Source organism: Chiloscyllium punctatum, chromosome 21 (genome assembly GCF_047496795.1).
Source record: "Chiloscyllium punctatum isolate Juve2018m chromosome 21, sChiPun1.3, whole genome shotgun sequence".
Lineage (NCBI taxonomy): Eukaryota > Metazoa > Chordata > Chondrichthyes > Orectolobiformes > Hemiscylliidae > Chiloscyllium > Chiloscyllium punctatum.
Window position 1 is genome coordinate 17,782,883 of NC_092759.1, and position 24,627 is coordinate 17,807,509.

General features: G+C 41.1%; 1 protein-coding gene across 1 annotated transcript in view; it reads left to right on the forward strand.

The window, feature by feature from the left end:
* Positions 1-24,627, forward strand: part of LOC140492467 (uncharacterized) — a 127,620-nt gene that overhangs the window by 92,949 nt on the left and 10,044 nt on the right. The window contains exons 11-15 of the mRNA XM_072591356.1: positions 5,810-5,872; positions 12,321-12,483; positions 18,585-18,761; positions 21,301-21,407; positions 22,160-22,248. Coding sequence (XP_072447457.1) covers positions 5,810-5,872; positions 12,321-12,483; positions 18,585-18,761; positions 21,301-21,407; positions 22,160-22,248 — 599 coding nt within the window. The remainder of the gene's footprint in view (positions 1-5,809; positions 5,873-12,320; positions 12,484-18,584; positions 18,762-21,300; positions 21,408-22,159; positions 22,249-24,627) is intronic.

Sequence of the window (24,627 nt, forward strand, 5' to 3'; positions counted from 1 at the left end):
CACTGAGCCACCGTGCCACCCCACTTACTACCAGAAGGATGTGGACGCTTTGGAGAAAGTAAAGTTTTACCAGGATGTTGCCTGGTATGGAGGATTTTTAGTTATGAAGAAAGGTTGGGTAGACTGGGTTTGTTTTCACTAGAACGCAGGAGGTTGAGGGGTGACCTGATAGAAATTTATAAGATTGTGAATGGCATGGAAAAGTTGAAAGTATGAAACTTTTTCCCAGGGTGGAGTCGTCAAATACCAGGGCACACCAGTTCAATATGCGTGGGGGGTGGTTTAAAACAGATGTGCAAAGCAAGTTTTTCACAGAAAGGGTGGTGAGTGCCTGGGGGGAACGTGTTGCCAGAAAAGGTGGTGGAAGCAGACACAACAGCAGTATTCAAGGAACACCCAGATGAATACATGAATAGGAAGGAATAGAGGGATACGGGAAGACAGTTTTAGTATGGAAAGGCAAAATATGTTGGTGCAGTCATGGAGGGCTGAAAAGTCTATTCCTCTGCTAAATGATTTATTGTGCTTTGTATGTAACTATTTGATTGAGCATGTAGAACAATCTTACGCTGATGTTGAAAACGATGTGACTGCCGTTTCAGCCGACATTGAATACCACATGACTGCTGACATCACTAATGACCAAATTACCTCTGCTTCCGCCCATGTGCACACTCTAGCGCACATACCCACTCCTGTTGATGCTTCCACCCTGCTCCTGGCTCCAGGTCTACACTCAGCTCCAGCCCCAAGCCCTGCAAGGTATTCACCATTCCCCAGACTTCACCCCTTACTGAGGCTGAATAGTCAGTCCTCAGCAAAGGGCTCAATTTCATTCCCCTATACCAATGCATGAACGTATTCTGCATACGCCATACGCCATGATGTCAAGCTCTTTTTTTTGCCGTCTCCACATCTATTTCTTTGGGTGACGACCCCTTCTCCCACAAACTTCATCCTCCTGGATACCCCCTTCCGAATTCTACCCTCCCTCAACCTCCATTTCAAACTGCACCTGAGACATCAATCGCTTGGATCTCTCCATCTCTCTCACTTACTCCAACCTCCCCCCATCGGAATGTGTAACCCTCCACTCCAACGCCAACTTCTCTATTAAACCTGCCGATGGTGGGGGGGTCCGCATTAGTAGTATGGTGAACTGACCTTTACATCGTTGAGGCCAGACTCTCTGACGTCTCTGCTACAGTCCCCTTGAACATGACCCCACCTCCCATCACCAAGCCATCATCTCCCACAACCTCATCGCTTCAAGAGAACACCTGTCCACAGCCTCCAAATTGATAGTTCCCCAACCCCGCACCACCCACTTCTATCTCCTACCCAAAATCCATAAACCCGTCAACCTACTGTCTCTGCCAGCTCCTACTCCACTGAGCTCATCACCTCCTCCACTCTGTTCTTTCCCCTTTGGTCCATGAACTCCCTATCTACATTCACAACACTATCCATGCCCTCCATCTTTTCCAAAACTTTCAATTCCCCAGCCACCAACAGCTCAGATTCACCATGGACATACAGTCCCTTTCCACCTGTAACTCCCTGTATGGGGGACCTAAAAGCCCTTCGCTTCTTCCTCTCTCACAGGCCCTACCAGTCCCCCTCCATTGACACTCTCATCCGCTTGGCATAACTGGTGCTCACCCTCAACAACTTCTCCTTTGATTCCTCGCACTTCCTACATACCCAAGGGTGGCTATGGGCACCCCATTGGCCTGAGCGATGCCTGCTTCTTTCTGGAATTGGTGGAATAGTCCCTCTTCTACAACTACACCAGCACCATCCCTCATCTTTCTCTGCAATATTGATGACTGCATTGTGCAAACACATGCTCCTGCAAGGAGATCAAGCAGTTCATCAACTTTGCTGACACCTCCACCCCATGCTCAAATTCACCTGAATCATTGCTGACACCTCCCTTCCCTTCTTGGACCTTTCCATTTCAAGAAACTAACTCACCAGTGACATCTATTTCAAACTGACTTCCACAACTACCTCAACCACAGCTCCTCTCACCCACCCTCCTGCATCCTCCTCTCATACATTCAATTGCTCTGCCTCTGCCACATCTACTCCCATGATAAGGCATTCCACTCCAGGACATCCCACATATCATCCTACTTTAGGGATTGTATTCTCCTTTCCTCTGTGATTAAAGATGCCCTCAACTGCATCTGCTCCATCTTCTGCACTTCTGCCCTTAAACCACCTCCCTACAATACCAATCTTGGCAGAGTTCCCTTAGTCCTTACGTATCACCCCACCAACCTCTGAATCCAACACATCATCCCCCGACACTTCTGACACCTACAATCATTCCCCAGCACCAAAAGGATATTGCATTCCCAACCCCTGTCGGATTTCCACAGGGACCATTCATTCTGCAATTCCCTTGTCGCAAGTACATTCCCCAGCAACCTCTCCACCACATCCGGATCTTTCACTGCAACTACAGGAGGTACAACCCTGTCCCTACATCTCCTCTCTCACCTATGACCAAGGCCCCAAACAATCCTTCCACATCCAGCGGAGATTCACCTGCACTTCATCCAAACTGATCTACAGCATCCATTGCTCCCGATGTGGTTTCCTATGTGTTGGGGAGACAAAACACACACTCAGAGGTCAGTTTGCGTAGCATCTACACTTCACACACATTAACTTACCTGACTTTCTGGGTGCCATCCATGTTACTTACCCCTCCCACTCCCCTGGCGACATGTCCATTCTTGCCCTCCTCTACTGTCAGAGTGAGGCCAAACGCAAACTGGAGGAACAACACCTTATATTTCATCTTGGGAGCTTAGGCCCAATGGTTTTAATATTTACATCACCAGCTTTAAAATCCCTTGACCCCCAGCCTTATCTAATGTCCAACCCTCTCCACCGTCCTCGCCTCCCTGATCTGACCTAATCTGTCCGTCTGCCTGCTTATCTATCTATCCCATCTTTCCAACTGACAAATTACAAAACACCCATTCCCATCCACCTACAATCATCCCTCCTACCCTATCTCAAGCCCCACCCATCCCTCTAATTATTTACAGGCTCCCCTCCCCTTCCCCAGACCTGACAAAGGGCTTTGCCCTGAAATGTTGACTTTCCTGCTCTTCGGATGTTGTCTGGTCTGATGTGCGGTCTGCTGTGCATCACCAGCTCGTCATTTATTGACTGTCTCTATCTCAAATAAGTACTATACAATCTCTATACAATATTTGGGAGTGTCATGTGGAAAAGCATTCTAACTTGATCTACGTTAACTGTTGAAAATAAATTGGGAAAAAGTGAGGACTGCAGATGCTGGAGATCAGTGTCGAGAGTATGGTGCTGGAAAAGCACAGCAGGTCAGGCAGAGGGGCAGGAGAATCGCCATTTCAGGCAAAAACCCTTCACGATGAAGGGCTGATGCCCAAAACGGCGATCTTCCTGCTCCATGGATGCTGCCTGACCTGCTGTGCTTTTCCAGCACCACACTCCCAACTATTGAAAATGAATGCCAATAAAACCAAAACTGCATTCAGACGGTATAGTCACATTAAGCAAACAGAAGCTAGATGTTGAAATTTTTCAGGCTGCTTTTATTAGGACTGTTATGCAAGGAATCAAACTTAGAAAACACCATTTTGTACAGCAAAACTGATGCCGATTGGAGCTATTAACTGTTGATCTTTGTAACTAAAAGGACTTAGACCAAATAGGTAAACTCTGACTTGTCATGGTGTTGCCATGGGGACTCTATCTGCATGAAGTGAGTTTTTCCAGCTAACCAGATTTGACAGTTAACAGTAAAATAAAACAAAGAACTGCAAATGCTCCAGATGAAAAAAGAAAAACAGAAATTACTGGAGAAATGCAACATGTTTAGCAGCATCTGTGGGAAAAAAAGTTAACATTTCGAGTGCCAGACCTGCTGCTTCTGTTTTTGAAGGCTAACAGTCCCTGCTGCAATTCTACACCAGCTGTGGTCCAATCAATCAGCACTTTCCTCTCAGACTAAATTAATGTTTCCAACTTTTGTATCTTGCATGTAAGTCTTGATGAGTGCAAACCGAAAACCATTTACCTATATCTCTTTTGTTTAAGTGATGTTTAAATTATGAACAAGCAGTTATTAAATACACAATTATTAAAGATTGTGCATTATTGCAAAGATGTATAACTACTAACATCTGTGATGAAAATTCCAGTTCATCAGTTCCTGGGCTGCCAGCAGTGACTAAATCACTGCATGACTGTCACTCCAGACACATAGTTATGTCACATCATGTGCAATCAGAGCCGTGACAGCTAATCAAAATGTCCAAAGCCAAGAATTTGTCTTTGGATTGGTTACTTTCTTTGGCCAGGATAATCTAAGTGGAGGAGAGTTTTATATGATTTTATTTCTTCCAACTCTGGTAGAGATTGTACAGTTTGGAAACAATGTCCTTCAGCCCATCAAGTTTGCACCAGTCACCAAGCACCTATCTATTCCAATCCCATTTCTCGCATTTAGCCGATGACATTGTATGTTATGGAAATCCAAGTATTCATCTAAACACTTTTTAAATGTCCTGAAGATTCTGTTTTAACCACCATTTTAGGCAGAGAGTGAGCATACTTTCCCCCTGGGTGAAAATCATTTTCTTTAAATCCCGTCAACCTCCTGTTCCTTAGCTTACAACAATGTAGCATGGTTATTGACCTCTCTATTAAGGGACAAGGTTTCTTCTTATCTATCCTACCTATGGCCATCATAACTTTGCACACATCAATCGGATTCCACCTCGTCAGCCTACTCTGCTCTAAGAGAAACAACATCAACTTATCTTGTTTTTCTTCATAAATGCATTGCTCCAGTCCAGGCAACACTATTATGAAGACCTCTGCACCTTCTGATACAATTACATCTTTCCTATCATGTGGTGACCAGAACTTCATAGTATCACTGAGTCATAGAATCTTATAGTGCAGAAAGAAATCATTTGGCCCATTGCGCCTGCATCAACTCTTGAAGAGCACCCCACTCACCTGATCTATAAACCCATATTTATTGTGGCTAATTCACCTAGCCTGCATATCCCTGGATACTATAGGACAATTGGAGTTGAGGGTATGTTCGCCGAGCTGGGAAGTTGATTTGCAGATGTTTCGTCCCCAGTCTAGGTGACATCTTCAGTGCTTTTGAGCCTCTTGTGAAGCACTGTTGTCTCTTCTGGAATTTATTTGGTTATTATGGGACAATTTATGATGTCCAACCCATTTAATCTTCAATCTTGGACTGTGGGAGGAAACCAGAGCACTTGGCAGAAATACTTGCAGACAGAGGAAGAACGTGAAATTCCTCACAGATAGTTGCCCAAGTTTTGAATCAAACCTGGATCCATGGCACTGTAAGGCAGTAGTGATAACAATTGAGCCACTATGCAGAGTACCAGCTGTGGCCTATATAACATTATACACAGCTCCATTATCTGTTTTTGCAACTCCAATAGTCATTGCAAGCCATAGATTGGGGACTAGTTGTGTATCAGGAGCTCTATTTGGTGTTTTACATGTGCAGAACCTAAACCAGGAAATGTTTGTTGGGACAATGTAAATGAAACTTACACCTCTAACCCAAGTTTATTCTGAGAGGGCCTAATGGCAGAGTATGGAAAGAATATTTCTGTGTTAATACTGTATACTAACGCTAATGTACTTTCTGCACCAAAATCTGAATACTTTTGTTCCAGCAGGGTTTGAGTATTAACTATCCTCTGATACTTCGTATTGAGAAGTGACTCATATAATCTTGACTTTTTAAATATAGGTAACAGCACTCGATTGGTACTTGATCCTGGCTACTTAAAAGTTGAAGAAGCAGTTGTAACTGGTAAGAGACGCACTTATGGTAATTTACTGTTGCAATATTGGTGATGTGTTCCAAGCAAAGAATAACCTATTAGGAATATAACATTTTTTAATACTTCTGGCAATTTAAAGAACTTTTTCCACTGAGGGGATTGGGAAAGTAGAGAATGCAGATATAAATGAATTGACAGTAGGAACTTAGAGGACAGAAATTTGAATGTATTTTCTGCTTTGACTTGTTATGATCTGGAATTTTGTTTTGAATCAAGGAAGCAAACATGTTCAATGATAATTTTTAAAACAAATTAGATAAATATGTGAATGAAGAAATTAAAAGAGAAACAATTTGGCAATGGGACTAATGAATATCACTTTTCAAGGCACAATGAGCTGAATTACCTCCATCCATGGTGTATGTTTGCATGATTTTAAACTTGGGGCCAAATAGAGATCACAGTCCTGTAGAATATGGGGAACAATCACCAATTTTCCAATAGGAGGGCCTCCATCTATTGTAAGAAGAACCCTCACAGCAACCCATCAAGGTGTAAGATCCAACTTACACCATAGATTTGCTGCCACCTTCCTTGTGGCGATTGTAACAAGGTCAGCCAAGCAGACCTCATGGAATATGAGATCCCTGACTGAAGCTGTTGACACAGTTCAGAGAGCACCAGCTGACAGATTTAAATAGAAGTGTCAGAGGTTCTGTTCACACTGAGAGTTCACTCTGAGGGAGCCGGACCAGTGTCAAGTATTATGCACTTGTAATTACAAGATGACTAGGTGACAGGATACCAGCCTCTGTGGAATTATTTCAGTTATGACGAGAGAAAAAAAATACTTTCCTGAAGAAATTCATTCACAACAGTCACCTTTAAGTTGGGATAAGCATTTCTGGCATCATCCTATTATTTGGGAAGCTTGAAGCTTGGCTCATTTGATCCTGCTCTCAAAGATCGGGGACGGTATATGGAATGAATGCATTTTTTTTCAGGTGAATAACACTGGGACAAATGAAAAGCAACTGACAGCATTTGGACTTGCAGCTTTTTCAGTTATTAAAAGCCTAAGGCACCAGATACTAAAACCTTTTAAGAGTCAATGGATTGAGTTATGGAATATTACGACCCAAGCTTCCTCTAATTCTTAGATGCTATCGGTTTTACTTGGCAGATCAACAGCCAGGGAAATCTGCGTCGGGATTTCTGACAAGGTTAAGAAGACTGGCAGAGGCATGTAACTTGGGTTTAACTCTTAATGAGATGCTAAGACACCTTTTGGTATGTGAGGTTAATGATGTAACCATGCAAATACATCTACATGCTGAAGCCCAACTAGACTTCAAACAGGGATCACAATTAGCTTTGTCATTAGAAAATGCAATAAGTAGAGCATATGAGTTGCAGGGTACATTGTTGAGACACTAATTGTGTGAAGACAATTGCATTGCGTCGCTTGGGACATATCCTGAACAGAGGGATTTGAGGTCAGCCCACTGCAAAACGCCAAAACAAAGCCAAGCTCTGTTCAAACAGTTAACATTTTCTACTCGATCTGGGCTGGCAACCCATTGTAATTTCTATCAGTATGAGGATTTAAGACAGCAAAAAGAGGAATGAGTAAGAGAACTTATAGCCAGTATTCAAGAGTGTGCACACCCTGGAAATCCCACCTACCTGTGGTTGGGAACAGTTTAAATGCTTAGGAACATCCAAATCAAAACCAATCAAAATCAACTGGTTAATGGCGGTTGGTAATGGTGCAGCTATATCAGTGATTATAGAAACAGTAATTAACAAAACTTGTGCTGGATTCCAATCCATAAGTTTGCATAAGATCTTGGCTAAACTGAAAACCTGTATCAAAAAACATTTATAGATTAGCGATACAACTTTGATTCCAGTCTCTTATGAGAACTGGTACAGTTATCACTGATCGTAGTAAAACCTCAGGCTCAAACCTGATAGGATGGACTTGGTTGAGAAAGATTTATCTTGATGGGTTCCAACATTTTTTGATTAGAAAATGGCTGCCTGGGTGAAGTCCTAAGTAAATACCTAGAAATTTTTCATGAAAGTCCAGAAATTATCAAAGAAATGAAGGCCAGCTTGCATGTTGACCAGGAAGCAATTCCACAATTCTGCAAGGCCCACCCAATGCCTTACGTGCAAAAGTACAGGCAGAAATCAGGAGATTAAAGGTAAAGGAATCATCAAACAAGTACTGTTGGTGAAATGGGCAGCACCATTCAAACCAACTGTGAAGTCTGATGGGTCAGTCCACTTTTGTGGTGTTTCTAAACAAATAGTAAACTGCTTCTTACACCTGGATATATAGCCAAAACACCAAGAATACTTAAAGTCAAAGCTGGCAGGGGGCTGATCTGCACATAGCTGGATATGATGAGACAGAATACAGAAATAAGCAGCATGGTGTAAAACAACATTCTCTACATCAACATAACGAAGGAGCTAGTCACTTATTTCAGAAAACTAACTACACAGCATAGCTGTATCTGAGGTGAAGATGATCCAGGGAGATGATCACCAACAAACTGTTCTGGTCCACCATGTTGACACAGTGGTCAGGAAAGCACAACAACGTCACTACTTCCTCAGAAGGCTAGGGAAATTTGGCATGTCCACAAGGACTTTTACGAATTTTTATAGATGCATCATAAAAAGCATTCTATCTGGATATATCATAGCATGGTATCGCAACTGCTCTCTCAAGACCGCATGAAACTACAGAAAGTCATCAATACAACCTAGCACATCACACAAACCAGTGTTCCATCCATTGACTCCATCAATATTTCCTGCCGCCTTGGGAAAACAACCAACATAATCAAAGACCACTGACACCCCTGCTGTACTCTCTTCCATCATGCAAAACATATAAAAGTTTGCATACAAATAGATTCAAGAATAGCTTCTTTACCACTGTTATTAGACTTCTGAATGGACCTCTTAAATTTTAAATTTAATGTCAATCTTGCTCTCTGTCACCTTCTCGGTAGCCGTAAAATTGCATTCTTCCCACTGTTTTATTAACCCATGCACTTTGAATTGCTATGAAGGTGAAGGCGTGTATTGCACCTTTAAAAGAGAGTAAATGTTGTTCTGAACCGAGACCTGTGTATATGATTAGATAACTGTCCCAGAGTGTACTGGAAAATTGAAAATACATAACTTTTGGCTGTTTTAGAACATAGAATATCAGAGCGCGGTATAGACCCTTCAGCCTTCGATGTTGCATTGACCTGTGAAAGCAATCTTGAGCCCATCTAACCCACACTATTCCATTATTATTCATATATTTATCCAACGACCATTTAAATGCCCTTAAATTTGGTGAATTTACTACTGTTGCAGGCAAGGCATTCCATGCCCTTACTACTCTGAGTAAAGAACCTACCTCTGACATCTGTCCTATATCTATTACCCCTCAATTTAAAGCTATGTCCCCTTGTGCTAGTCATAACCATCCAAGGAAAAATGTCCACTGTCCACCCTATCTAATCCTCTGATCATCTTGTATGTCTCTATTAAGTCACCTCTTAAACCTTCTTCTCTCTAATGAAAACAGCCTCAAGTCCTTCATGAAACCTTCCTTCCATACCAGGCAACATTCTGGTAAATCTCCTCTGCACCCTTTCCAATGGTTCACCATCCTTTCTACAATGCACCGACAAGAACTGTACGCAGGTACGGCCGCACCAGAGGTTTGTACAGATGCAACATTGTTTTGACAACAATTTGAATTTAACCAGTTTAAATTACGCCATAGGATACTAAATCCCAATCGAGGTTGAATTTATTGTTTTGTCAGTATCAAACAAATGAGGCGATCCAATGTTGAGGGGTATAAAATACGGATCTTTTGAAAATTGGTCAGAGAGGAACTGCCAACAAGATAAAAATGCATGGAGATCTAATATCTTGATCTCCAAGAAATTAGGAAACACTCTCTACCAAAGGTATCTTTTCATATGAAACATATTCACAGTAAAAACAAGAAGATGACCCAGGGAGATCTTCAGCTGGAAGAAGAAAGGCACAGGAGACGACAGCAGCTATGTTGATGAATTGTAGTGAGTGTCTTATTAGAACAGCATATTTTTATAGAGTGGGAGGAAGACAGTAAGCAGTTAAGAGAAAGGGGACTTAGAATTGTGAATAGTTGTTTTATGTTCACTTTTAGAGTTCAAAAATAAATCCATGTTATTTTCTTTAGATAGTGTAATCTAAGAGTTCTCGGTCACTCATATTTTAAAAGATTATGAGGCAAGGTGAGCTTTTATGGGTGTTTAGTTCAAATAACAGAGGGGTTCAGTTCAATGTCATAACAGTGTGGTATGATCTGGCTGTACTTCATACAAAACCAAACATTTCACTGTACCTAGGTATATGTGACATTAATAAATCAAATGCAAGTCTGCAACTGCCATTAGATAAGGATTCCAGAAGTATGCTACAATTAATACCCATAACACTTTATACCAATGTACAAGACACCATTTGAAGTATCATCAGCCCTTGCCATTTTTCAGTGGATGATGAAAAACTTTTATAAGGCCTATCCCAGATCGTCATTTAGCTGGATGTGTGAAAATAGGGAAGACCAACAAAGTGTACTTAGAGAACCTAGACATAGTACTTAGACATTTCTCCAAGACTTGAGGGAAATATGCATATTCCAGGAACCCCAAATGACTTACTTGGGCTACGAAGTTGATAAGACAGGGTTATACCCATTGGAAAATAAAGTGAAGACAATCAAAGATGCCCCAACTCCCATGTCTATACTGAAGCTTAGGTCTTCCCTTGGATTGGTAGTTATTACAGAACATTCATACATAACCTGACCTCCGTTCTGGCACCCTTAACATCTGCTGTTAAAAAGGGATCAGTCTTGGAAATAATCTCATAGCCAGGACGTAGACTTTGAGGGGAGTGAAGAAGCAGCTATCATTGTCTAAGGTGGTGGCATACCACGATCCCAAGCAAGATGTGGTGCTGACATGTAATGTCTCCCCATACTGTTTCAGGATTGTGTTGGCTCACAGATGGCCGAATGGAGACAAATGCCCAATAGCATATGCTTCCTGGACTTTGGGTGATGCAGAGCACAAATACTCCTAAAGATGCGGTCGTCTTTGGTGTAAGGAAGTTCCACCAATACCATTAGAGACATAAAATTGTCATAGCAACAGACCACAAACCCCTGCTAGGCCAATCAAAGAGAAGAAGATTGTGCCTCCCCATACTTCAGGTCAAATTCAGTGGTGGGTTCTCATCCTAAATGAATATAATAACAAGTTGGACCATTGTCCAGGAGGCCAAGTAGTGAATATGGATGTCTTCAGCTGTCTCCCACTGGCAGATACACGACTAAGGGAGCCAGCACTGGAAGAATGCATTCTGGTTTTAAATTTTCTTGACGTCCTTCTGGTCACTGCTGACAATATAAGACTGTGCATGGAAAAAGATCTGCTCCTGGCAAAACTACAACAGCTAGTGGTGATGAGGCAAACTAAAGAGCAATCATAACCAGAGCTGAAACCTTTCTGGGCCCAGCAAGACCAGATCACCGGACAGCATGGTACTTTATGATGGCAAGCAAAGATTGCCACACCTACATACTGATCGAATTCTACAAGGGTCATCGAGGGGGATCCAAAATGAAGATGTTGGTGAGAAGTTAAGTTAGGTGGCCAGGTTGGTGGCGCAGTGCTCAAAGTGCCAACAAGGACAAAAATAACCTCCCCCACATTCGCAATGTTCTTAGTATTTTCTGAGAATCAGAAGAAGCTCCTGGAATTCATATCATTGAACTCCTCAAAAAATTCTGAAAGTCGATCTGTTAACTTAATTGTAATACCTATGATTGACTGACTTGCTAGCTGAACTGAAATCTTTCAATGCTCTGCAGCCAACAACTGTATGGTCCTGCTGACAAGAAACCAAAGGTGCTGTGAGAAAGGAGTAGTTTTACCCTTTTAGTTTGGACTCATGGTCAACAAGTTTCTTTGCTATCTCTTTACTTACAATTCCTCTGTAAAGCTGTGTTATCCCATCCTGTCTACATATAAACATCTGTGTGTTTGGGATTAAAGGGGATCGATTTAAATCAGCACAGTAGCTTAGTTGATAACAATTTTGTCACTGACTGTAAGAATACACTTAACTGTTAATGAACGTGTTAGTTTGACTTTATTAAGAAACTGGTGAAGGTCTCTTTTGTTCTACATAGCAATAATGAAAAACAAATTGACCATTTTACTGATTATATAAATGTTTACACTTTTGATATAGTTCATTAGAAGTGGAACTTGATTTTCAGTGCACTTCTCCCAGCAATGTTGTAACAAAATTAGAAACAGCTCTCAAAGTATTTCTGCAAGTGTAAGAGTTTTACTGTGTTTGAGATCCATTTAAAAATAAATTCTTTTTTGCAATCAACAGGTGACTGTGCTTCACCAGTTCCTGAAAATTTACAGCAATATTATGAATTGACTCTGACCAGTAAGGGAGCCATATGTGCTTCGATCTGCAACGAAGCAAGAAAGGACTCACTGAAATGTGGAAATGGAAACTGTGGAATGACAAATAAGGGAGCCAAATGCTAGTAAGACTGAACAATCAATTAAATCTGCTTCACTATTTTTATATACTTTTACTGCCACAATGTAGTGCACTTCAATATCATAATGAAGGAGTGTTAATGCTGTCATAAGTTCCATTAAATCAGAACTCCACCTGCAGATTTAAAAGATCTAACAAGGAGATGGGCTTTCCTCCCACTGCCCTGTGTCAATATTTATTCCACAACTCACATCAGTAAACCAGATTTTCTGCCCATTACCTAAAAGCTGTTCTGGTTCTCACTTAGAACATATTGATCATGTTCAGAACAGAATCAGAACATGCTTTTTTTGTTGAATTTAAAAGAAACCCAAAGCTATTTATTTTCTGTTTTCCATGGGGCATCAGGTTTACAACACCTCTCTCAAGAGAACCAAGACAGACAAATCTCCCTTAAAGGCATATATTGTCACACCTCACCCTTAAAAGAAATCAATGTACAAAGATAGCTTCATTTTCAAAATCTTTAGTCTCACACTATTAGTACGCTACATTTTATATATATGTTACATTAATCCTTAAGCATGCAAACATTTAAAACTACAGTTCATCTGAGTCCATTTCTTCTGCCACCAAGCATCTCTGCCTTCCTTCATCAAAGTCATGACAACACCCCCACATTCTCTCATCCTGCCATGTGTATAATTTTCAAATTGAATGGCTGTAACAACAAATTCCATTTAAAAAGGCTGGTATTTTTCCAAACATATTAAGTGGTTATGATCAATATAGACAGTTTTCTTAGATACATGACTGGCAGCAGAAATGATGAAACGTTGCAATGCCAACACCAAAGGTCTCTTTCTCAATAGTGGAGTATTTCTTTTGATGGCTATTCTAGTTTGTGGAAAAATACCCCAAAACTCCTCTCATTGTCTTTTTCACTGACACCCACATTGATAGTCAACTTGAACAGCCTGGGTTGTTAGGTGTTGCCAACACCGGAGCAGTGGTCAACACAGCTTTCATGTTGTCAATTATCTTCTGACACTCCTACATCCACTGAAATTTCCTGTACTTCTTCAACATGTCAGTCAAGGGAACAAATGTCAATTATGCAACTAAAATTTGGTACAAATTTAACATAAAAATCACTTCATTCCCAACAGTCATAGTGAGTCCCTCTTTGTCGAAAGAATGAGAGACTCCCCAATAATCTTTGTTTTCACATTCCATGGAGCCATCTGTCCATGTCCAATGCTATGGCCCGGGAACATGACTTGGATTTTTGCGAACTCACTCTCAGCCAGATTGACAACCAAGCCTGTCTCCTGAAGTTGATCAAATAATTCTCCTAGATGCTGAAACTGTTCCTTCCGTGTGCAACTCAAAATCATCAGGTTGTCTATGTACACCAAACAATTGGATAATCCCAAAATGACCTGATTGGTTAGTCTCCGAAATGTGGCTTTTGCATTCTTCATATCAAATGGCATGACATTAAATTGGTATAGTCCATTCAATGTCACAATTTCAGAAATTTTCTTCAATGTTTTTGAATAAAGGTACCTGCTAGTATCCTCTGAGTAAGTCCAATTTAAATATATAATTGTTTGTCCCACCTTCTCAAGGTGCATATGAGTCCTCCCTACTTTCATATGAGTTCTCACTACTTCAGAAAGTGAATTTCTGAACTCCTCCAAGACAACAGTCTAAGAACATCACATGTTTCATCTATTTTCAATGTCCTTATCTACTTCTCAAAGTTACTTTGTCTGATCCTTTCAAACTCTATGCATACTTAAACAGGTTCCCTGCTTAGATTCCTAAAACCCTGTCTGTCAGCTTCTAGCACTACTTCACATGTAACTATGATTTGGAGATGCTGGTATTGGACTGGGGTGTATAAAGTTAAAAATCACACAACACCAGGTTATAGTCCAACAGGTTTAATTGGAAGCACACTCCGAATTGGAAGCGTTGCTCTGAAAGCTAGTATGCTTCCAATTAAACCTGTTGGACTATAACCTGGTGTTGTGTGATTTTTCACATGTAATTCAGTAGCTTTTTTCACCTCATCATACTCCCTAGACACCTCTTCTGATAGTGATGCAAGAACTTCACTCGTCCCATTGTTTGAATTAACAAAACCTACATGGTTGGTGGCCATTTCATTTGTTTAACCACTTTCATAAATTAAAGAAAACACTTCTACATCTTTCTCGTTAAACCTAAGCAACACTTGGACATATTTAAACAGATTCCCCAACAGGTCTTTGGCTACAATGGGTTTGCTTTTCATCCCTGTTCTCATCACTATTCTGACCTTTCACCTCTACCTCCACCATTTTAAGTCAAATTTTACTTTATAGTTCTAACTTCCGAGTCCTGATCAGATATTTCCCATAACTTTGTAGGAAGCTAGGGAATAGATTGCTGGGTTCCTTGCCGAGATATTTGTATCGTTGTCAGCCATGAGTGAGGTGCTGCAAGAATGGAGGCTGGCTGATGTAGTGCCAGTATTTAAGAAAGGCCAGGGAACTATAGATCGGTAAGCCTTACATCAGTGGTGGTTACGTTGTTGAAGGAGATTCTGAGGGACAGGATTTACATGCATTTGAAAAGGCAAGTACTGATTAGGAATAGTCAACGTGGCTTTGTGCATGGGAATTCCTGTCTCACTAACTTGATTTTTTTGAAGAAGTGACAAAGAAGATCGAAAATGGCACAGCGGTAGATGTTGTCTACATGGACTTTAGCAAGGCCTTTCAAGGTTCCATATGGTAGACTGGTTAGTAAAATTAGATCACATCGGGATCCAGGGTGAGCTAGCCAACTGGATACAAAATTGGCTTGAAGATAGGAGACAAAGGGTGGTGGTAGAGAGTTGCTTTTCAGATCGGAGGCATGAGACCCATGATGTTCCATGAGGATTGGTGCTGAGTCTATTGATTTTTGTCATTAATATAAATGATTTGGATGTGAATATAGGAAGCATAGTTAGTAAGTTTGCATAGACACCAAAAGAGGTGTAGTCATGGACAGTGAAGAAGATTATCTCAGAGTACAAACAGAAACTTGATCAGATGGGCCAATGGTTGAAGAAGCAGCAGATGACGTTTAATTTAGATAAATGTGAGGTGCAGCATCTTAGTAAGGTAAACCAAGACAGGACTAATACAGTTAATGGTAGGGCCATGGGGAGCTTTGGCAAACAAAGAGACCTGGGATACAAGTGCATTGTTCCTTGAAAGTGGAGTCACAGGTAGACAACATGGTGAAGGTGGTTTTCGGCACGCTTGCCTTCATTGGTCAGAATACTGAGTTTAGGAGTTGAGACGTTATCTTGCAGCTATACTGGATATTAATTAGGCCACTTTTAGAATACTGCGTTCAATTCGGGTCACCCTCCGATAAGAATTATGTTGTTAAACTTGAGAGGGTGCAGAGAAAATTTGCAAGGATATTGCCAGGATTGAAGGATTTGAGTTATAGGGAGATGCTGAATATTCTGGAGAGATTTTCCCCTGGAATGTCAGAGGCTGAGGGTTAACATGATAAAGATTTATAAAATCATGAGGGGCATGGACAGTGAATAGCCAAGATCTTTTTCCTAGGGTGCAGGTGCCCAAAACTAAAGGGCATAGGTTTAAGGTGAGAGAGAGAAAAGATTTAAAGAGAACTTGAGGGGTACGTTTTTCATACACAGGATGGTGCATGTATGAAACAAGTTGCCAGAGGAATGTTTTAAAGACATCTGGAACAGTACATAAGTAGGAAGGTTCAGACAGTTATAGGCATAAGGAACAAGGTCTGATTAGGATATCTGGTTGACCCAGATGAGTTGGACCGACGCATCTGTTTCCATGCTATATGACTCTACAAGTTCAAAAGGTCTCTCTTTATCAAATTCTTCTGCTTTCAATCTTAACTCAAATGTTTCATTTCCTTCTCATATTCAAGCTGTTTTATGTGCAATTGAATTTTGGCCATTTTCAATTATTCTGATTGCATTTCTAGACATTGTAAATGCTGAGCTATCACTGCAATCATCTCCTCCTTCATCAAAGGCAACCTCAACTCCAGCTAATCCACCAATTCCAAAAGCTTTGTCTTATTCACCTTCTGTAAACCTCTACAAGGGACTTCTTCAACAGCCAAGGAATGCTTAGCCACCGAATAAGCCATTAGTACACAAGGTACACCCTATTTAAAACAACTGAATGCAACATCTGAAAAAAGAAAACAAATGCCCACCACTCATTTGTCTTTGAGTCCGACAACTCTAAACCCAACCTAGAAATAGAGATTTTTATTGCGACAAGAGCCCCTAATTTGTTCTCAACCAAACGAAACCCATTAAAAGATATCAAGAAGCTAGCCTAAACCCTACCTTTTCTCATTTTTGGAAGCAAGTGGAAGGTGCTATGTTCCAGATGTAATTCAATTGGTTCAATGACTTGGCTTTAAGCAAACTACACCTTACCCTTCCACTTCAGTTAAAATACAAGGAAAGAAAGAATTGGCATAACTTTGACTCTATAGAAATTCTGAAGAAAATATTATGATTTGACTGCTATTCATCAACTGTTCCAATACAGCAGCATCTTATAAACACACCTTTGGCAAAAGCAAATTCAGCAAAACAGACTTATCTCACATGTGATTTCCTCCAGTCTAGGAGAAAGAACATAAACAGAATGAATTGAGCAGCAGAGAGAGCATTCAACCTTTTGCAGCAGCAGGGAGACAGCTTCAACACCAAAACCCCAACTTCAACAACTGAAAACAAAATCTAAAACCCTGTGTCTGTGTGAGCCTGACTCCACCTATTCACATTTCTTTTGTCTAATTTAAAAGAAACCCAAAGCTATTTATTCTGCTTTCCATGGAGCAGACACCTCAGCACTACCAGGTTTAAAACACCCCTCTTCAAGAGAACAAGGTCAGGCAAATCTCTCTCAAAGCCACATAACATCCCAATTAGCATGACGTAACAAGGAGATATGGGGAAAAAGCATGGACAGCATGAGGTGACTTTAATTTGGCATGGGTGGTATGGGGAATGGGGAGGGGAATATGGATGTGGGGGAATCTAAGAGGTGATGGTGTGAAATCTTTAAAAACTGAGTCATATAAAAATAAACTTGGAGCCAGTGAAGATCAGTCAAAGCTGGGGTGATTTATGAATGATAATTTAGGAAACAGACAATAGAATTTTAAATGGCTTCAAATTTGCCAGAGATCAGAGCTAGAAACACAGGTCAGGAGTGTATTAGAGTACTCTCATCTAGAGGCAGTAAAGAAATGGATGAGGTTTCCAGCAGATAAGACTAGGCAAAGGCAGAGTCAAGCAATGTTACAGATGAGGAATTAGGTGGTCTTATTGATGCTGCTGCTATGTGGTCCATAATGCATCTTGAGGTTTAACATGAAAATGCTCAACAAATAGTGGTGGTAAGATAAAGTGATTTGTCATCAGGCTACATGGAAAACTGACCATTTTTGATGGTGTCAACAAGAGCAGCCACGGTTTTTTAAAATCTATTTTTCTAAACAACATGTTCAGGAATGTTAGTACACACTTCTGGAGCAGGTGGGACTTAGACCCAGGCTTCCTGATCCAGGAGTAGGGACACTATCTCTGTGTCACAAGGGCCACAGCTTCATTTTTTTAAACATTGGGTGAGGAATCAAGCCACTAATTGATCATCAATTGGCTCATTAAAGGCCTTAGTAAGTGTAAGGGAAAGCAGGCAGGCTGTTGTTGCCTTACCAACCCTTACCACGCATGGAGGCAGTTTGAGAGTGATGAAAGGCTTTTGCTCGAAACGTCAATTTGACGTTGCTTCTCAGATGCTGCCTGACCTCCTGTGCTTATCCAGTACCATTCTAATCTAGACTCTGATTTCCAGCATCTGCAGCCTATCAGTTGCAGTTTGAGAGTAGGCACGTATGCCATTAGCCAGGCACCCATTCACTTTTATGTTTCCTCCACCTATAAATATTGCAGCTGGAGGTTAGTAATACTCTCCCTCCGGGTGTGAATCTCCTGTCCTCAGGACCCTGATGTGTTGTTTTCTGGAACAGCAGACAGTAATGATGCAATGCCAATGGTGAATTTTTCCCTTCCTCTTTTCCCAGCTGTGATTTAACTGGAGGTTATTGGTACCTTGGGGATTTCTGTAACATCCCGATTCACAAGAATGGTTTGATTGGTGGTTTATCCGCAACATTGATCCTGTTTCTTCTGGGCCTTATAGCCTTTGCAGTCTACACGGTGTGGTTTCGAAGGGGCAGAAAGCAATACTTCAGAGAAAGGTACAGTAAAATATAACTATCAAAAATATTAAGACATTGGCTCTGTGTCTCTGCATTTCATATATATTTATTCAAATACATCCTGAGAAACCAGTAAGGGAAGCTTGAAGAAAGACATGGAGAGTGGAATTGTTGTCAACCAAGGGGAGGTGGGTTTGCAAACATGTGGACAGTTACATTCCCTGGCATTCCAACTTATCATACTCTCCTGGCTTCCTTCAGTGTGGGTTTCAAGGCCAGTCCTGGCTCACTTGGAGCTTAAGTACTTCTCTCAAAAAGTGCTATTACACTCTGACAGGTCATTGTCAAATGTCTTGGAAACTCACCTGTCTCGCACTTTACTTATCTGCAGTTACATTTCCTACCAGCAGCCCTCACTGTGGCATGGCAGCAACATACAGGACCGGTAATTTGTACTTGCTCTTAAGGAACAAGGGCAGAGCCAACGCCATTCGAAAAATATCACCAGCAATAGAACAGCATTAGTTTCATTGTCCTCACCTGCATGCCCTTCCAGATGGAAGGGAAATGGAAATGGACAGTGAGATCTTGTTGGAAGGAGGCAAGACTCCCAATATAGGTTCTGCAGCCATATGATCAGCTGCCCTGATAAGTCTGAGCACCAGTGCCTTGGCAGGGGCGTCAATCTCATAAAAAGTTCTTGCCAACACCCACTACCTCCAATGGATGAGCTGGATTCACTTCCAGTTGTCAATGAGGTGTCTGTCACCAATGGGACCCATCAAACCCACTTACTTCTCCACCACACACTCACAACACCTTCATAGTTTCTGCCTCTTGCCAAGTTATTTGCTGTTGTGTCTGAGGAGAGAGAGCTAATAATGTGTGTGTGTGTTCAATGGATGGACAGACAGCATTCTTAGAGGGGGATCTTTTGGTCATAAGTGTAAGTGAACATATGCTAAGAAGACTAACTGTTCAGATGGGAATGTGAGATACCTGCAGGGAGAGGTATCGTGGAACCACATATTGTGTTTTCAGAACAGTACTGAGTAGGAGAATGCTGGGAAAATCAGAGCATGAGCCTGGACAACAGAGTGTGTTTGGGCATTTGCCTGTGATTCATTACAGAGATCCTGGATCATCTGTGTGCACTGTCTCAGTTCAGGGACCACATGGCCATTATTGACTTCCTCAGCCACTTCCAGCTCTGGCTGCTTATTCAGAAAAACTGTTCTCTTTCTTCTGTCCTTGACAACTCAACAGGGCTTCCAGGTAAGAGAGAGAAACCCAGAGAGCTTTCCCAGGTCTCGTTACCATTCCTAAAGTTGCTATAGCCCCAAAACCAAACCACTAGTGAGCTTTGTAGCCTTTTACATGGAAATCTGGCATTGAAACCAATCTTGAATGGTTGGAACCCAGAGGCAGGTTATTAACTCCACGGATCTGGGAAACAGCATCATAAAAGTTCACCAAGGAATGAAACAAGTTCCTGACCTAAAACTGTCGCAATGTTACAGCAGGTACAAGTGCGGAAATTTATAAAACAAAATCAAAAATTGCTGTAGAACCTCAGCAATTCTGGCATCATCTGTGGAGAGATAATGTTTTGGGTCGAGTAATCCTTCTTCAGAACTGATTGTAGCTAGGAAAAGGTTAGTATATATGTTAGAGAAGAGTTAGGAGAAGAGGGAAAGAGTAAATAATAGGTGAAAGTAGAGACCATAGAGAGAAAAACAGTTGAGCAGACTAGATTGAGTGAAGTGAGGTAAATCACTGGTTCACCTGAAAGGTGTATTTGAGGCCTTAGAGGACGGAGGAAGTAAACAGGTTGGTGTTACACCTTTTGAAGAGTAAGGTGCCATGTGGGTTTGAGGAGGTGTTGGGAGTGGAGGAGTGGACCAAGGTGTCCTGGCAGGAACATACTGCAGAAGGCTGACGGGGGGGGTGGGGTGGGGGGGAGGTATGTGTTTGGTAGTGGCATCCTGCCGGAGATGGCAGAATTGGCAACAGAAAATTCTATCCCATTTCTCTACAAACTACCTCTTGATGATACAACCTATATATCACAAGCCCACTGTCCATTAATTATTCAACCTTGGGGCAGTTGTAAGGTAAACAGTCAGTTTGTACACCTGCTACATACATTGCATAGACCTACATTTCTCAAGGACTACACAACTGAATGTTATCTTTTACTGCAGGTTTAGCTAGACAGAAACAGAAACCAATTAGGGGGCATAATGAACAATACATCATCTATGAAGCAGAACTTTGTCTAAGGGGCCAGAGGAATTGGGATGGCTTGCAGCTTCAAGGTCATTTTGGCAAGGATCCCATAGGTGACGACACTTCCAATGTCATTGCTGCTCATGACCTTCTCAGTTGGATTGTGGTGTGCAGCCATTTCCACTTCTCCCACAGGCCATTTCTGTGACCTCTTGAAGCAAATTACTAAAATGATTCAAGAAGTGGAAGTATAGTGTGTCAACTGATCTGGTAAACTAAACCAATGCAAAGTACCTCAATTACCTTTTTATTCGAAGTGTAATTCTCTCACAACTGTGTTTTTCAACAGAGAGGACGAACAAATCAAAATTATAGCACAATGGGCAGAAGATGATTTTGAATATTGCAATCCTTCAACAATCACAGTAGCTAACAGAGAAGATACCAGATTTGACAGTAAGGCTGATATTTACTGTACCCTTTAATTTTAATTGGACATTTTAGTCAGACATATTTTAGCAACAGAATAGTCAAGACCACTTCAAATTTGAGCTGACTATTATTTTAATTTGGTTCCAGAATTACTTCAGATTTCATCTATTTTGAATGAGGCAAAAGATGACTGACGCTATTTCCATAGGTTACAAATAAGCTACTGATTTTATTCATCCTAAACGTAATGGTGACTGCAAAGTACAAATAGCATTTAAGCAGCTGAAAATTAAAAGAACTATTTTGTTGCTAGCCTTATGCCTGTTTCAACTGAGGTCTTAAAATTGATGTTCCAGTGTGCGATGGTAAAAGTGAAACACAGCATCATGTTTGGTGAAGTTATTTCATACAGTATTTTAAAGAGCAATGAACAGATCACATATTTCTATCTTACATCACAGTTAAAGATCTCTCAATATCATTCTTGATTTGTGGTACTTAACAGTGAGGACATAGCTAACAGTTCAGCTGGTGTAAAGGATCCCATGACAACAAAGAATTGCCTGTTTATCTTGATATCCAATGTTCCTCTCTCAATAAAAAACCTTATTGCTGTTGTGGGATCTTGCATACATTAACAAGTAGCGTTTCCTATATTGCAGCAAACTGAAATTACTTTCAAGCACTGTGGTATACTCAGGACATATAAGGTGCTGTATACATACAAGGCTAGTCTTTCCTGATAATAATGACCTTTTCATGTCTTCATTAAACAGATTCAACAGGTGAAAGAAAATTGGCTGACTTTTCGATGGTAAACGTGAAACCGGAGCTAGACTCCAAATTCAACTTCAATACTGAGCAGGTGTGTGTTTAAATCATTAATAGTCTAAATGATAGATCAGTTAAATCATAAGTGTCACATTGATGTATGACCTCAAACTGACCTCTATTGATAACTCTTTGAGAACATGTATTATTCAGGTCAACAAAATTTGGGTGAAATTTATCTCTTTTCTCAGAAAGTCAGGTATAAAATCTTCCATGATTATTAATACATTCAAAACTGTATTACAGACTGTCAAATACCCTTTGTCAGAGGAGACAATAGCGTAAGATACATTCTGTTCCTACTATCACAGCAGGAAGTGAAGCTGAAAAGAGGAAATGCGTGCCCTCACAGAATAACAGAAGTACTTTAGTGCAGGAGGCGGCAATTTATGCCATTTTTAATATAAATCTAAGTAATCTGTTGTGGTGTGGTAAACAAGAATTCAGATTGAGTATAGTCTTCCAATTGTTATGACACTGAGGTGAACCTGAACCAGAGAGGTACCAATATCCTGGAGGGGGAAATTTGCTAATGCTCTCTGGTAGAGTTTAGACTAATTCAGCAGGGAGATGGGAACCTGAATCGTAGCTCCAGTGTACAGGAAGTTGAGAGTAGTGAGGTCATGAATAAGGTTTCAAGGTCACAGGAGTACACCAGCAGGCAGGAAGGTGGTTTGAAGTGTGTCTACTTCCAGGAGCACCCAGAAAAAGGTGGGTGAATGTGCAGCATGGGTTGCTACCTGGGACTTCGATCTTGTGACCACTTTGGAGGCATGGATAGAGCAGGGTCAGGAATGGTTGTTGCAGACTCCGGGGTTTAGATATTTTAGTAAGATCAGGGAAGATAAAAGACAGGGAGGTTAGTCAAGGACAGTATTATGGGCTAAGGTTAGAAACAGGAAAGGAGAGGTCACCCTGTTGGGAGTTTTCTAAAAGCCTCAGAAAAGTTCCAGAGATGTAGAGGAAGGGATAGGAGTGAAAGTAACATGGTAGTTGTTATGGCAGACTTTAACTTCCCTAATGTTGACTGGAAATGCTATACTTCAAGTACTTTAGATAGGTCAGTTTTTGTCCAATGTGTGCAGGAGGGTTTCCTGACACAGTATGTAGACAGGCTAACAAGAGGAGAGGCCAGATTGGATTTGGTACCAGGTAATGAACCAGGCCAGAAATTAAATTTGGAAATAGGTGAGCACTTTGGTGAAAGTGACCACAATCGGGTTAAGGTTTCTTTAGCGATGGAAAGGGATAGGTATATACTACAGGGCAAGAGTTATAGCTGGAGGAAAGGCAATTATGATGCAATTAGGCAAGATTTAGGATGCATAGGATGAGGAAGGAAACTGAAGGGGATAGGCACAATTGAAAAGTGGAGCTTGTTCAAGGAACAGCTACCATGCGTCCTTGATAAGTATGTGCCTGTCAGGCAGGAAGTGGTCGAGCGAGGGAACTGAGGTTTACTAAAGACATTGAATCTCTTGTCAAGAGGAAGAAGGTGGCTTATGTAAAGATGAGTCGTAAAGACTCAGTTAGCCAGGAAAGACCTGAAGAGAGAGCTAAGAAGAGCCAGAAGAGGACATGAGAAGCTTTTGGCAGGTCAGATCAAGGAAAACCCTAAAGCTTTCTATCCGAATATCAGGAATAAAAGAATGATTAGAGAAAGATTAGGGCCAGTCAATGAGAGTAGTGGGAAGTTGTGCGTGGAGTCCGAAGAGATAGGAGAGGCACGCAATGAATATTTTTCGTCAGTATTCACACTGGAAAAGACAATGTTGTCGAGAAGAATACTATGATACAGGATATTAGAATAGATAGGATTGAGGTTCATAAGAATGAGGTGGTAGCAATTCTGGAAAATGTCAAAATAGATAAGTCCCTAGGCTGAATGGGACTTGTCCTAGGATTCTCTGAGAAACTAGGGAAGAAACCGCAGAGCCTTTGGCTTTGATCTTTATGTTGTCATTGTCTACAGGAAAAGTGCCATAAGGTAGCAAATGTTGTCCCCTTGTTCAAGAAGGGGAGTAGAGACAACCCTGATAAATATAGACCATTGAGCCTTACTTCGGTTATGGGTAAAGTTTTGGAAAGGATTATAAGAGATCGGTATAAACTTCTAGAAAGATATAATTTGATTAGGGATCGTCAACAAGGTTTTTTGAAGGATAGGTCATGCCTCATAAAGGGTTTTGAGTTCTTCAAGATGGTGGCCAAATAGGTGGATGAGGGTAAAGGGGTTGATGTGGTGTATATGGATTTGATAAGGTTTGGTAAGGTTCCCCATGGTAAGCTACTGCAGAAAACACGGAGGCTTGAGATTGAGGGTAATTTAGTGGTTTGGATCAGAAATTGGCTAGCTGAAAGAAGACAGAGGGTGGTGGTTGATGGGAAATGTTCATCCTGGAATTCAGTTACC